Genomic DNA, 14,368 nt, shown 5'->3' on the forward strand with positions numbered 1-14,368 from the left:
ATACTGAGTCGCCATTTCGAAAGGAAAAATGAGAAAACAAAAAAAAATCGTTTTACTGTAGAAAAATTTAAAAAAAATGTGTTCAAGCTTAAAAGAATTATTAGAATTATTTTACCACCTTTAAACATATTTTTTAAAAATTACCGAGTTTTAGACTCAGCAAAATCTATCAATATCAATCTATACTAAAAACTCCAATTTTAAGTATATAGTCGAGATTCTAACTATTCGACCTCATCATATGTATGTATGTATATGCCTAAGAAGCTATTTCTTTTACATTTACCATTCACTTGGGTCTTATTAAATAAATGCATGAAACTGAAAGTACAGTACATTTAATACCTAGTTATTCAGCAAGAACAATCCATATAAAAAACAAACGAAAAAGGAGCATATTCTTGATTACCATATTTATTTGTTTTGTTTTTAGTATTTTTTATAATTCATGATATTATTATTCTTATTGTATTTGATTGCATTGTTATTGAGAAAAAAGCTGCGCTTTCCATTTGCTTTTGCCTTTTGCCTTTATCGCATTGTTGTATATTTTAAGTGCAACAAATATTTTATTTGATACCATTTATAAATATTTACGCTTTATTATTATTTCTTGTCTTTTTAGCAATTATTTTTATTTTTTCATTTATGATTATTTTTACATTTGCTGATAATTACCTGGTACAAGCTGTTGCATATTTTTAATGTTTTTTTTTTTTATATTGTTATATGTTATTGAATCTTTTATAAACTTTTACACCGTAACAACGCACAAGTAAAAAATGTTTTTTTTTTTGTATTTTACTCAAATACAATATATATAATTATGTATTTATGTTGGCTGATAGGAGCCTAGTAAGTTATTATTACAAATAGCTAAGTTGAGCCATTTCCAGATTTCTCATACACCACAAATATTTTCACACAGCAACTTAGCATAGTAGCTTTAAATCAAAATATAATCTTTGGATGAGTTACAAAAGTATGAAAGCAGAAGTGGTTAGAGGTTTAGTTATCAAGCCTAATAAACATATATGTATATATGTATGTGTGTTTTTATTGGCTACATATAAAAAATGTCTTTCGAATTTAACTTAGACTATACATGCTATATATATTTGGTATATGTAAGTATGTATGTTAATATTTGCAAACAATTTATTTAACTGGACTCTATGTAGATATATATATATATATTACTAGGAAAAGAAGCTCGATTTGCGTTTTAACAATGTTTTCGCGGATTTTTAACGCGATTATTTAATATGTGTCGAATACATCAAGTTTTTCTAACGCTATAAAAATTAAATTCAGTTGTTAATTTCTAACAAACATTTAGTAGTACAGCATGGCAAAGCATTAGCAAGATTAACAACACACTTTGTTGTTTTGTTGTTTACTGCTGTATATTTTTAATTCAGTGTACCATAAATGTATGTATCTTGAGAATTAGTTTATGTTCAAATTTATTATTTTATTTTTTTAAATTTTTTACCTTTTGGTGCATTAACCCTATTTTTCCTGCTTTCCCTTGTTTGTTATTTATTTTATTTTATTTTTATTTGCTGCACTTTCCTTTCACTTGCACTCGCAACTCTTCGCGTCGTTTCCCTTCCTTTGCATATATATCAAAATAGTTTGTGTGATCCGTTTTATTTTAGTTTATTTGCGCGATATGCTGTTTTTGTTTGTTTGTTTGCTAACTACTTATTGCTGCCATTATGTAATCCTAGTTAAATGTATTTAAATTTCATTTTCACATTTGCACGCAAAACAAAAAAAAAGATATTAAGCGAAGTAATTTTTTGAAAAGTCACTACACTTACAAAAAATATAATATTATTACTTTTTATTTTAATAATACATATTCACATATGTATATATGTACACTTGCCTTTGTAATGCCTGCGTTTTACCATCGCTTCTAAGAAAAACAGGGAAATCAAAGAAAAGCTTCATTGGCCTATATTAAAATCATACAAAATTTATTAATTATACATAAACACTTTATAATATTTGTAATATTTTATCAAAATAAATTTATATTTGGTATTAAATTATAAATGTAGTTAATAGCAGTTACACAAAATTCGTTATTACAACCAATTAATATCAAAACATTATAAATATAAAACAAATTTGCATACATATTTTGAATTTTCGCGCATATTTTACATAACTAATAATTGATATAATAATAATAATTAAAAAACACTAAACAAAATGTGTTCAGTTTTTGCGATTAACGTAAATATCATTTAGAATATATCATAATACCAATTTCAATTGATATGCAATGGCACTATTAGAACTATTTGAACAATTCACTTTAGTTGAACTAAAATCAGCTAACTTAAAGCGAGTGTGTCATTAAAAATAATAATAATAATATTTAAACAAACTTTAATACCGTACATGTATGGCCTGCGCTGTGAAACCCAGAAAACCGTTGAAAATAACTAAATTTGTTAAAACAATTCTCTGCCTTGCTGTGGCACCACTGTTAAGCTACATGCTGCATAATTTTATACATTAGCATTACTGTTTTATTAACGATTTTATGACAACCTTTCGCTTAAGCGCATTAAATAAAAAACTTAAAACATTGTCAGTCTTTTATAAATATTTGTATGCATTTAGTGATTTCGCTTTTGTTCTTCGTATAGTAGTGATTGATTGATTATTTGTTTGCATTTCTCTTTGTTTTTGTTTGTTTGTTTTGATTCTAATTCACAAGATCAAGCATCAGAGCATTGAAGCCATTCAACTTTTAGAGACATTTCAAAACTTATTTATCTACCGTTTACATATTTTGAAATCAGCGTGTTGCATAGAAAAGCAATGTTATAAATGTAAGTGTGTGTAGATTTCATAGTTTAGTGATACATAGTTATAATTTGTAAGTTAGCAGTAAAAAATATGTTATCTATGTACGAGTATGTATGTATGTATGCATATAAGCGAAATTATTAGCGTATATATTTTTAACGACATTCACGCGAGTATATCGCAGCCTACTTGTATATGCAAGTGTGTTGATATTCAGGCATAAGGTGTTTGTCCAAGCAACTTGGTTAGTTATTTTTGCATATCCATACAAAATAGCAAAATACCAAAAGTTTGCACAGTGCTGTACTTTTGCACAAATTATACACGCCACTTCCGTTACTCTCATTTTGTTAAAATTATTGCACTTACTTAGCTAATAGTACAGCGTAGTGAGTGTAATTAGTACATATGTATGTATGAAAATATTATAATTAATTTAGCACAAGTTTCAAATTGAACTCAATTGAATGAAAAAATACTATCAGCCTTATTGTAAACTCCAAGTGAATAAAGCATTCCCAAAAATTTTATTCCAGAAGAAAGAAAAATTCGTATGAAAACGTATATTCGAATTTTCTCATTCTGTCACAAATATTTTTGTTTTGATTCTTTTGATAACTCGTATTGGTGCTACAAATGAAGATCCCGTTTATAAAGCCAATTGTGCGACTGTTTCAGCAAAAAAGCATAAATTATCAACATAACAATTTCCAGTGTTGGCCTGACTTGCGTTCTTTACGGTGAAGAATATGGGATAATGTAATAAAAACAAGTTGAACGGACGCACATTGGGTAGCAACTTGACAAACTTGTACTATTCAGAAATCGATTCAGATGGTGGCCCCTTGATATTCAAGAAATCATGTTTATTTTCTTTGTGAAAGCTCGTTACTATATCAAGATTTTCCACCAACACCTTCAACTGTGTTTTGTTTATAGACTTTAGGCAAGCTTTTATGGCTGTTCCCCACAAGAGAAGGAATACACCCAGAGTATAAGAACAGTCCTTTGTGCAGTCACATAAACCCCTAACTAGATATTTAGACTCGACAAAGTGCCGTGAGGTTTTTTACTTCTAAAACCGCTATCTCGCGAGGATGTTCAAAAAAGTGAGATCCAAGGAATTCTAGTCTCAATCTCTTATAAGCCGAGCATTTCATAAGAAAGTGAAAGTATCTTCTTCCAGGCAAATTTTGCAGCTAGCACCTGATACAATTTTTAATGGACCCTACAACTAAGGAAATATTACTGAGGACGAAGAATTCCCTCAGTATCTTACGATTTTGCTTGAGTCAATAGAATCTTGCGAATGACCAGCGCTTATGCAGATCAGCTGAAGCCTAATTGTCCAGTGGAAAATCACAATAGGAGGAGTAGGAGGTAGGAGGTAGGTACTCTACCCTTCTTCCTCCCAGTCACCTGTCGGTAAGACGGACATGTCTAGTCTTACAATTTCCTGGGATTTCGCTGTGGCCAGGCACCCAAATTAGGCTAATCGTGAAGATCTGTTGTTGTTGTTGTTGTAGCGGTTATCTATCCCTGTCTGAAAAGAAGAGCATAAGTCTAGTTGTCGTCGAAATCATCTAACGGAAGGCCCAGGAAACGTGCTGTTTCGACAGGGTTGGACCAAAGGGAAAGGGGTGTTAGATGAGTAGGTCGTGAAGATCTAATTGGCATCGACTGAAAGTGGGAGAAATTTTTCAACCAGTCTCGAGCGCGTAGTCAGCGAAGCCATTGCTAGTATAATCGCATTGCTACCAGAGTGATTCGTCATTTCTCTGAAGGATTCTACGCTTCGAAACAATAGATGCCCTGCTATCTTTATAGCATACACTTACGCTTTAAAAACGCTACAATAGTCTTGAAGACTTTTGATACGCCCTCCACCACACAACTATGCTATGCACAACTTAACTATGGTTGCATATATTTAAAACCCTAAGTTTATATTTAAAAAGTTATTAAAATTAATTAAATTGTTAAAATCGATACTTGTTCCCTTTCGAAAATGTGAGAAACACAAATGTGTGGGTTTTTCATTGGGAATGTCGTTCACATGAAGTTAACACTGAGGCTGCATAAATGCCAATATGTAAGTATGTGAAATAGTGTAGTAGTTAAGTGTAATTTAAATATATATGGGATTCTCTTGTCCCGTGAGTAAGCGGAACATTGAAGTAGGCATGGTCTTCATTAAGATCTGTTGGAGAAATTGTAAGTAATAAATTATGTTACACGTATACAAGTTTTTCGTATTTACCTCGCCCACAGATGTAGCGAGCAGATTGACGATTTTTTCATGCGGCACCGCCACCACACTCTGATTGTTGATTTCGATTATGCGATGGCCAACGCGCACACCACCGCGCTCTGCAATGCCGCCACGCAGCAAACTGCAAATCTGTCGAGTAATTAAGAAAGCGTTTAAAATATAATGTTTGCTAAATGATAACTGTACTACTCACCACGCCATTCTGCACACTAAAACCAAGTTGGTATTTAGTGTTTGGACGTTTGATTTTCACCTCAACTACAGGTGGGCACGGCACGACAGTGAATTTGACCGCTGTCTGATTTTTCGCATTGCGTATATAACTCTGGCATGTGGACAGCGGCAGGCCCACCAAGCTCATGCCATTAATGGCAATCAATTGATCACCGATATTTAATTGGCCACAACGCGCCGCCGCACCCGTCGACATAAGATTGGCTATCACCACTGTGGGCAGCATTGAGCCCCAACCGCTTTCCACAATCACCACACCGAGTATTTCACCTTTCACCTTGGGTACAACAACCTCTTTTTGCAATTCCTTCTTGGCGAATATTTCCAGCTCATCACCGAAAATCTCCTGACTATTGAGCACCTCCTGATAGTCCATCTCCTTCACAAAGCTATGATCTTCGATGCCATTCGCTTTTAGAAATTCCATATAAGCCACCTGAAAGGCTTGACCAATTGATTGTGCAATAAATTGTGCCTCATCGCTTTCGAACACATGACAAATCATTTTCGGTGTGCGATTATGTTTATTACTACCGTTCCCAACGTTGCAGCTGCTAATGCCATTGGCAGTGCCACCACCGTTCCCAGTGCCGCTATTACAACCACTAGTATTTGCACCGGCACCACCGCAACCTGTGCCATTCTCTTGAACATCTTTATTGCCATTACCACAGCCATTTGTGACATCTACATCGGAGCCACATGAGTCGGACGGCACAAACCGACGACGCGCCATTAACACAACCAAATCGCCGATATCCGCTATGTAGGAGATTGTGCGCAAGGCGTGATCCATCATAATCTCCTTGAGGTCTGTGTTGAGCACCATAATCTTTTCGGTTGATATGAATAGATCGACTTCTGTCGAGGGTTGGCTCTCACCTTCTGGCGCCTGCAACATAAAGGCATAATTTAAGTGCTAAATTCATCAACAAAGGCATCATTCACACTCAAACAATAATCTAAATCTAAGCATTGCGTTTGAGGTTATGTCTAGCAAAACACTTACCAAAGCCTACAGGGTTTCGCATTTATAATTCGAGCAGCAATGGATGACAAAAAAATTTATTTTTGATTATTTAACACAAAAATATGTTTATTTATTCGTACGCTACGTTACAGGGTCCTTCTGCACATGCAATACAAGCTATATTGTCAATAACCTACCTTAATGCGTGACACAGCCTCTTCGGCTTGCATCATGCGCGTTGATTTTGTTGGCTGCCCCTCGCACACCAGTTGTGTTGAGCCTAAATAGCGTGCCCGAAAAAGTACCCCTTCAATTAGCACTGCAGGATCCAATAGTCCTACGGAAAAAGTGAAACTGTTTATTTAGCGAATGACGCGTAATGCAATAGACGACAGAACACAGAAAAATATAAGCTTTTACATTATATTTAGAAATTTTAATTTTTCTAAAAATAATTGTTTGAACCTACACTATTTATGTACTTAAGTTCAACATTTTGAACATCAATAAACCAAATTTGAACACAAATTATTTACAAAAAAGTAAAAAAAAAAAAACAAATGAAAATGGAACTGAAATGTTGAACAACGAGAACTTCACTTAAATTTATTACATTTGACTTACATTGTATGTAAACACGAATATACACACACACGCATTACGTTGTACATTTGCATTGCATTTTGTTTAACGTATTATTTATGTTATTGTTTATGTATTTTCGTATCACGTTAGCGTGCAAAGACAATCAAAGAGACAAAGAGACGCCCACAAATAGAGATTATACACATAAGTAGCTATTGACAAACTTAACGGAATTGTGCGCTCAACTTACCCTCCTTGTTGCGTGTCTTCGCTTTCTTATCGCTATTCGCCGAATCTTTGAGCGATTTGATAGAACCCGTTGGACTTTTTGAGAATTGCAACTTTTCAGGTGATGTGAGCGTAACATCTGCGCTGCCCACAATCTGGCACTGTTCTGGCGAACTGGGCGTCAACGCTGTACCGATGCCCTGACGTATTGTAGCTGAGGAGAAAGCTTGCGGTTTAATACTAACGGAATTTGTAGTGAGCATTGTTATGTCCGAAGTGCTGGGCGACTGATCGTTTGAATCGGTGCCACCACCAATACGTGACGTTTTCGGCCAGATTGTCTGCTAGTAAAATGCAATATTAGTTAAATTATTGTGGTTATGAGGAAATTTCTCTAGTTAATTGCATTAAAATGAATGTATAAAACACCTTTTCATCGTAAAAACCTTGCTCATCCACACGCTGCTGCCCCAGCAATCTATCCGTCTCCAAATCTGTGTCTGGTTCCTCCTCCTCCCTTGCGACAGTGCCGCCAGTATGCTCATCATTGCCAATACAATTCATATTATGCAAATGGTGACCGCCCAATCGATTGGCTGTTAGTGCAGCATTCGTTGGCGATGTTTTACGCGGCACCCAAACTGGTGATTCTGGATCGGGCGGTAACACTTCATCGCAAAATTTTAATTTCTCTGGCTGCGTTTTGGCACGTTGCAGCGCCGACCGTATCTCCTTCATTGCCTCCTGTATATCAGCAGACTCACGTTGCTGTTTTGTGCGAACGCACTGGCGATATGTAGCAGACACTTGCGTTGGCGGTGGCGATTGTTGTGTGTCTATAATGATAGAATAGCATTACAAAATGATACAATACGTAGAACGAAAACAAAAGCAAGGAATGACAGTGAGTATTATATACAAATAAGAGCATAGCTGTCGTGTATGAATTGCTGAATTGTATATGCTTACTCATGGCTGGTGCGTAGACTGCATCGTAATTGGAATCGTTATGTCTCAGCTCATTCGAAGTGTTTAAGCAAATATCGGAATTGTTGTTGCAGCAACTACTTTCGTTGTGCAATAGTTCATGACTGCACAACTGCTGATCAGAATGGTGTGTTTGCTGTTGTTGTTGAATTATATTTTCAGGCACATCATTTAAATCGCTTATTAAATTGCCGTCCATTGGAGCGTTGTTCCCCAAAGTGTTTGAAATGCAACTATCATGGCACTCGTGTGCGAAACTCGCGTTATACTCATTATTTTGCAGCATTACAGGTGGCATATGTTGTTGTTGTACTTGATATTGCTGCGGTTGCGTTTGGCAATTCTCCGTGCAGTTGCTATCAAATATTTGTTTTTCATTCTCAACTGCCGTATTTACATTATTTTCCGTATCTGATGCATGGCCGCTCGATAGACCATCCTCTAGTACAGGCATACTAGTGTATAATTTACCATAATCCGTGGGGCAATTGATGTCATTCGACAAACTGTCGAGATCACCACAATTTGAATCGTAGTCAGTGGTCTCAGGAGACAGCGTAAAATTGCGCGAATGCCGGCGTAGATTTGCTTCTAATTCTGTGTCGGCTAAGTCTCCACTGCTACGACTATTTGAATCTATGTATAACTCGATGTCATTGTTTTCATTGCAAACCGACTCACAAGGCTATAAATTAGTGATGAGATAGTATAAGAAGATAAGTTAAATAAATAGTTATAAAAAATGTGAGCGCTGTGACAATACATGTTTATTTACGACAGAATTGCTTACTAGCTGCAAGTTTTTTATAAGAAAAGTGAAATAAATTTTAACCATTCCATATATAAAAGCATTTTAATTGAATTTTGATATTTGAATAGCCCCTGTTCATCGATATTTTACACTAATAATTATATTTACGACTAGACCATACTCACTTGCTTGCGTGGCGATCGGTGGACCATATTTAATTCGTCTTTGGGTATTCTAGCTAAACGTTGTCCTATGTACGCCTGCTCTATATGCTTTCCTTCCTCCCGCTCACGTTCGCACTCTTGTTCATACTCCAGATGGGTATCCTGGTTAAAATACACAAATGACAACAAAATATAATTATTTATACTTGCGAAATATAGAAAACATAACATACACAACTGCCGACGTCATCACCACTTTCAGTGTAGTCTGTAAAACGTTTTTCATCTTCTGAATTCGCTTTGAAGAAATCTTCGAGCACTTTTCGGGTTTCTGAACACTCATACAAGTAATCGAAGGCTGGCGTTTTAACTGGGGGCCCATCAATAGCGGTTGCAGTCCTTTCGTCGATATCAATCAAATTACCAACTAATTTATTATCGCGGCAGTTATTTAAACCAACAGCAGCAGTTGTGGCTGCTGTTGCGGACGTTGGTGTTGTCGCATAATAATGTTGTTGTTGTTGCTGCTGTAAAATCCGTTGTGCACATTGTGCCGGACGTGAATTAACATCCTGTTGCATTAGTTGTTGTTGTATTGTTGAGTATTGCTGTGTACTTGCGATTGGTGACACGCGCTGTGGAAAACCTGGCGGACGTTTGGGTAGTGCACAAGTCCCTGCCTGCTTGTTATTGCCTAATGGTTGATTGCCAAAGCGGCGTGGCGAACCTTCATACTCGGCAATCGGTAGCTGACCTATCATTTTGGTGACCTTGAGTATATCTTCATTGTTGTGTTGATGATGTACTGACGTATAGTTCTCTGAGACACTGTTCGTGTGCTGCGTAGAATTAAGGACATTTGAAAACCCGGAAGTATTGGTTTTATTCATCCAATTGGTGTCAATATCATCGAATACCACTATTTCACCGTCGCGCAAGCATTGTGCACCAACTTTACCGACATCCGTTGGTGATCCTCCTGGGCTGGCGAGACCCTGCAATTAAGAAGTTTAATTTTAAATTGTCGTTTATGTGTTAAAATTTTTACTCACTTGAGGCATTACGCTTTGTTGTTCGAATTGACTGCCGGGACTACGGCCAACTCTTATTTGGTGATGATGTTGCCGATGCTGATGATGCAATGCATATTGCACATCCGTATTCAAGTCAGGAGAATTAAGCACAGTGCTAGCTGGTGTAACATTTGGACTGCGCGTGCGCATTTCCCATACGTAGCGCTCTTGCGGTTTTTCACTGAACTTGCCAACAATTCCACCAGTCGGTGCAACCAATTCATTATTTAAATTCGAATCATTGCTAACATCTGTTGCTGCGTTCCCATGACCGATGACCCCCAATGAACACATTGTGTTACTTAAGATGGTATTTGGATTGTTAACAGACACATTGGAATTACTCTTACGGGCTGCTACTGAGGAACCTATTGTAGACGCGTTTTGAGAGGTATGGTATATGACGCGCCCATTGTTAGAGGACTCCAATTCACTACCTTCCGAGTTCATTGTTGGTTGTGTTTTTGCTATCGTTTTTTATATTTTTTAATACCTAATTTTATGTTTTTATTAATTTGGGGCTGACATTTATATTATTTGTTTATAGCCGGTGCGCTTGGCGTTGTCAATTCTTGATGCAACTTTTCAAATCTACGAAGCTGAGTGTATTGGTTATTTGAATATATACGACGGATATATTATTTTTTTATTGTCCTACCATTCATTTACAATTAAGTTGAATTATTCGTAGTGTTATTTTCTTTTCTCCAAAAGTTCCATTCACGACCAGCAAACTTTTTGTTGCAGAATCTACATTATCTAATAAAACAAAGCAAAAGTGATTTCATTGTTTAGAAAAGTTCATTGACATCATCCGGTGAATTAACTATTGCTATTTATTTGCTTATTTCTTAATAATCTTTGGTGTAAATAGTATGTTGTTTTTTAAATTTCATATAATTTATGTCTTTTTAAACAAATTTGTTGTAAGTATTAAATTTCTGGTGCGACTTTACCACTAGGGAAGTATGATAAATATACATAAAGCCAACAAGAATAATGACACCACCCCATTACAGAAGTAGCGATATTTCTTCTCTTTATATACATGGCATCTAAAATCCCATAGGATAAAACTTTCTAAATAAACATCTGTACCATACAGCAGACAACAATTCATACATAAAGAGTTCAACTTATTCGGACTTAGTTATTGTTCCAACATTGACACATTCAACACACCCAGCATCCCAACCCTAAAAAATTTAAAGCACACCATGACTATGACGAATCGTTTGAATAACATTTCTACAATTATTACTTCGTTGCGTTTAATAATGGGTATGTGAGTGATTAACATATTGTTGTTTAGCTCCGAATGCAGCAACATCTCCTAATGCCATTGCACAGATGATTTCATATATCAGTTATCCAATCACACACTAATGGATAGAGATGCAGTTACTGTTGTATTAAATATTTGCAAATGCTATGAATCACTTGTACGTAAGATTATTTTAACGTACACAAATTCAATTGCTGAATGAAACATTAGTCTAATTGTTTAATTGTTTGTTTTTAAGATTGACTCCACATTGACCGAACATAAGAAAATCAATAAATTGAAAACGTCTGCGAATTCTGTATGTATGTAATTACGTCCTCTCCTTGGTTGTCGTCAGAAGTATAACGAAAAGATAGCGTTTCACAAATAATGAATTTAAACGCCTGCATATTCATATTCTTTTTCCTTACATAATTAAATCTATTCACAATTTATTATTATTTTTATTACAGAAGTACTTCTTTATTGCACTTAAAACTTTGCTGCCAACAATTTTTCCTTCAAACAGCAGCTTATTTTTCCGATTGCTATGTTTCCAATTCCTTCTTCACTTCTTTCGCACTCTGAACTTTGCCACATGCAACGAAAAATATTAAAATATTAATAAATAAAGAAAATATATTAATAAAATCATACAATAATAGAATAAAATAAAATTATAATAACAAGTTGATACAAAACCATAAGTCCAAAATCTTTAATTTTTTTCACCATTCCATGATAATTAGGCAGTTCAAAAGCCGGGCTATTTGTCATATTTGCGTTATTGTCTACTCAACATCAAACTTGCTGTTATGCATATTATTTCTTTCTCTGTCACACTAGAGCATATTTTATAGAGCCGCCTTAAACTATGCTAATTCAATAGTGCAATGTACACATAAACAATAGTACAGCTTGTGAACACCTTTAACTTATTAAATTTTCTATCGTACGAAATTCTTAGCCCTGTTTCAAACCATTTTTTTGCTTTTCTCTTTAAATTTGCATTTTTGCTCAGTTGTCAAAATTTGGATCAGCTGTTAACGCGTTGTCATACAATTCACACATTTTTAGATTGCTATATTAAAATAATTTATATTGATTTAAAAAGTTCTAAAATTATTTTATAATGGCAGCAGAAACAGCAGTGATTGACCCAGCAGAGCGCTTAAAGTTAGGACCACGAGAGGGTGTGACATACCCTTTGGTTGTGCAGTATTGTGGTAACTGCACAATGCCACTAGAAGTAAGTTGTGCGAAAATGTCTATAAAATTTATGTATTTAATTTGTCATTATTTCCACAAGTACTGTGAGTACTATCCCGAATTCGAGAAGTGTCGGGCATGGCTTGAAAAACATCTTCCAAGCGAATTCGAACAAATGAAAATTAAAGATGAAGCGTCCGGCGCTGATGGTACAGACGATGACAAAAAACGACAAAAACGAGGAGGTAAAGGAATGATGAAAATTAAGAAAAAGGAAGATGTGCCCAAAAAGATCACAGTTTCAAGAGCTCCGCGTGGCAAAAAGAAGTCAGTAACCGTCGTGACTGGATTAAACACTTTCGGTAGATATATATAATACTTTTTCCTATAATTTTCAAATATGATAATTAATGTTGCCATTCATATATTTTTATAGACATTGACCTAAAAGTTGCTGCAAAGTTCTTTGGCACGAAATTCGCATGCGGTTCATCTGTTACTGGTGAGGATGAAATTGTTATTCAAGGCGATGTGAAAGATGATCTTTTCGATGTAATACCTGAGAAGTGGCCCGAGATTGATGAAGACTACATTGATGATTTGGGCGACCAGAAACGTTAAGTTATAGTATTGGCTGCGCTTTAATGCATTTCTAACAAATAAAGCTTACGTGAACTTTGTATAAAATAATAAACTTTATTTTGGTACTAATTATTTTCAGTCGGTGTGTTAGGAAAATGTTTCGCAACAATTTGTAAAATTTCATTCACTTGCTCTTCGGACAAACGTTCTTCACTGTCTTCAATAAGCTGTTGAATATAAAAAAATATTGTACTTAAATTACGTCAAGTAATCTAATAATTACCAATTGAATATGCAGTGCACTCGTAGGGGGATCGTTGACCATCATTAAGCATTCTGTTGTTGTTAATTTGCAACTTAAACTCTTTACTTCTGTTAAAAATGCATGTATGTTTTCTCGAGATTGTTGTTTACTCGGCGAGTCTTCCAAGTATTGCAAGGTCTATATAAAATATTTGTATTTACTTAAAAGGTACTTGTTTTACGAATTTTTAAAAAACCTCATATGTTATTGTTGCCAGGTTTCGCAGCCCATACTTTTTCTTAGTATCCTTAAGTGTTTTCAAGGACTCCATCACTTCATAATTGGATAAAACAGAAAAACAAGGATTTACACTGCGAAATATGAGACATCTATTAAGGAAAAAATTTCTTTGTGCACAAATACTTACATTTCCATTTTGTTTTAATTAATGATAACTGATAAATAATTTATTTTATAAACGTATTTTTTAATATTGTAAAATTTGTTTATTTTCACCTTGGGCTCGTTTGTTTTGACTGAATTGCAATTCTACTTGACATTTTCATATTTCCTTAAGTAGTGTTCACATTTTATATTGAAACTTTGGTATAGTATCCCCCATTTTCAGGGTTGAATACAATTGATATAAAATAAATATGTGGAAACAGTTTAGTGTAGTGTTAGTGTATAATAAGCGCATTATATAAATTAAAAGTTAATTAATAATAGAAATATCGCCACATAAAATTTGTAAAAGTTTCAACTTTAAATGCGAATATCTCGAAAACTATAAGTCTCCTGCGGGAGCTATTATATATATTCGTAATCTGGATTACGAATCCTCTATCGAACCATACCCATTTCAACCATGAAATCGGGGGATACTATACTAAAGCCGACCCAGAAGCTTTCTGGATTGTCTAATATTTTTAATAATTACAAAAACAGCTTAAAGCGCAGAAGTTTTCATTTAATA

At 34.9% G+C, this 14,368-nt stretch overlaps 3 protein-coding genes across 11 annotated transcripts; 1 reads left to right on the forward strand and 2 right to left on the reverse strand.

Annotated features, from left to right (window-relative positions):
* Positions 1-1,255: 1,255 nt before the first annotated feature.
* LOC105216463 (uncharacterized) lies at positions 1,256-11,940 on the reverse strand. Of its 9 annotated transcripts, none has more exons than XM_054230483.1 (12): positions 11,789-11,940; positions 10,752-10,852; positions 10,073-10,692; positions 9,254-10,015; positions 9,042-9,182; positions 8,088-8,790; positions 7,548-7,954; positions 7,141-7,462; positions 6,503-6,642; positions 5,295-6,227; positions 5,090-5,230; positions 1,256-5,029 (listed from the first exon to the last, which is right to left on the reverse strand). In XM_054230483.1, the coding sequence occupies exons 3-12, from the start codon at positions 10,541-10,543 to the stop codon at positions 4,958-4,960; spliced, it is 4,092 nt and encodes a 1,363-aa protein (XP_054086458.1). In that variant the 5' UTR covers positions 10,544-10,692; positions 10,752-10,852; positions 11,789-11,940; the 3' UTR covers positions 1,256-4,957. The 9 variants fall into 9 exon arrangements, with proteins under 9 accessions (XP_054086458.1, XP_054086463.1, XP_011189267.2 ...); XM_054230488.1 differs by having other exon boundaries at positions 11,829-11,923; XM_011190965.3 differs by having other exon boundaries at positions 7,141-7,459; positions 10,073-10,852.
* A 431-nt stretch (positions 11,941-12,371) lies between these two features.
* Positions 12,372-13,260, forward strand: LOC105216466 (density-regulated protein homolog). The gene is made up of 3 exons (XM_011190969.3): positions 12,372-12,606; positions 12,667-12,928; positions 13,003-13,260. The coding sequence occupies exons 1-3, from the start codon at positions 12,490-12,492 to the stop codon at positions 13,185-13,187; spliced, it is 564 nt and encodes a 187-aa protein (XP_011189271.1). The 5' UTR covers positions 12,372-12,489; the 3' UTR covers positions 13,188-13,260.
* On the reverse strand, positions 13,240-13,980 carry LOC105216465 (DNA-directed RNA polymerase III subunit RPC9). The gene is made up of 4 exons (XM_011190968.3): positions 13,820-13,980; positions 13,649-13,763; positions 13,432-13,590; positions 13,240-13,375 (listed from the first exon to the last, which is right to left on the reverse strand). Exons 1-4 carry the CDS (start codon positions 13,825-13,827, stop codon positions 13,274-13,276), a joined length of 384 nt encoding a protein of 127 aa, XP_011189270.1. The 5' UTR covers positions 13,828-13,980; the 3' UTR covers positions 13,240-13,273.
* Between the last annotated feature and the right edge of the window lie 388 nt (positions 13,981-14,368).

This window comes from Zeugodacus cucurbitae, chromosome 5 (genome assembly GCF_028554725.1).
Source record: "Zeugodacus cucurbitae isolate PBARC_wt_2022May chromosome 5, idZeuCucr1.2, whole genome shotgun sequence".
NCBI classification, from domain to species: domain Eukaryota; kingdom Metazoa; phylum Arthropoda; class Insecta; order Diptera; family Tephritidae; genus Zeugodacus; species Zeugodacus cucurbitae.

What these genes read in the sequence shown, in the direction of transcription:
- LOC105216463 (XM_054230483.1), bottom strand. Translation starts at nt 10,543, where the DNA reads ATGAACTCGGAAGGTAGTGAATTGGAGTCCTCTAACAATGGGCGCGTC. An exon ending in AACAAAGCGTAATGCCTCAA is followed by an intron (nt 10,016 to 10,072) that starts GTGAGTAAAAAT and finishes TCTTAATTGCAG; the next exon opens with GGTCTCGCCAGCCCAGGAGG. An exon ending in AGTCTACGCACCAGCCATGA is followed by an intron (nt 7,955 to 8,087) that starts GTAAGCATATAC and finishes CTATCATTATAG; the next exon opens with ACACACAACAATCGCCACCG.
- LOC105216466 (XM_011190969.3), top strand. Translation starts at nt 12,490, where the DNA reads ATGGCAGCAGAAACAGCAGTGATTGACCCAGCAGAGCGCTTAAAGTTA. An exon ending in ACTGCACAATGCCACTAGAA is followed by an intron (nt 12,607 to 12,666) that starts GTAAGTTGTGCG and finishes TATTTCCACAAG; the next exon opens with TACTGTGAGTACTATCCCGA. An exon ending in GACTGGATTAAACACTTTCG is followed by an intron (nt 12,929 to 13,002) that starts GTAGATATATAT and finishes ATATTTTTATAG; the next exon opens with ACATTGACCTAAAAGTTGCT.
- LOC105216465 (XM_011190968.3), bottom strand. An exon ending in TGGCAACAATAACATATGAG is followed by an intron (nt 13,591 to 13,648) that starts GTTTTTTAAAAA and finishes TATTTTATATAG; the next exon opens with ACCTTGCAATACTTGGAAGA. An exon ending in GTGCACTGCATATTCAATTG is followed by an intron (nt 13,376 to 13,431) that starts GTAATTATTAGA and finishes TATATTCAACAG; the next exon opens with CTTATTGAAGACAGTGAAGA.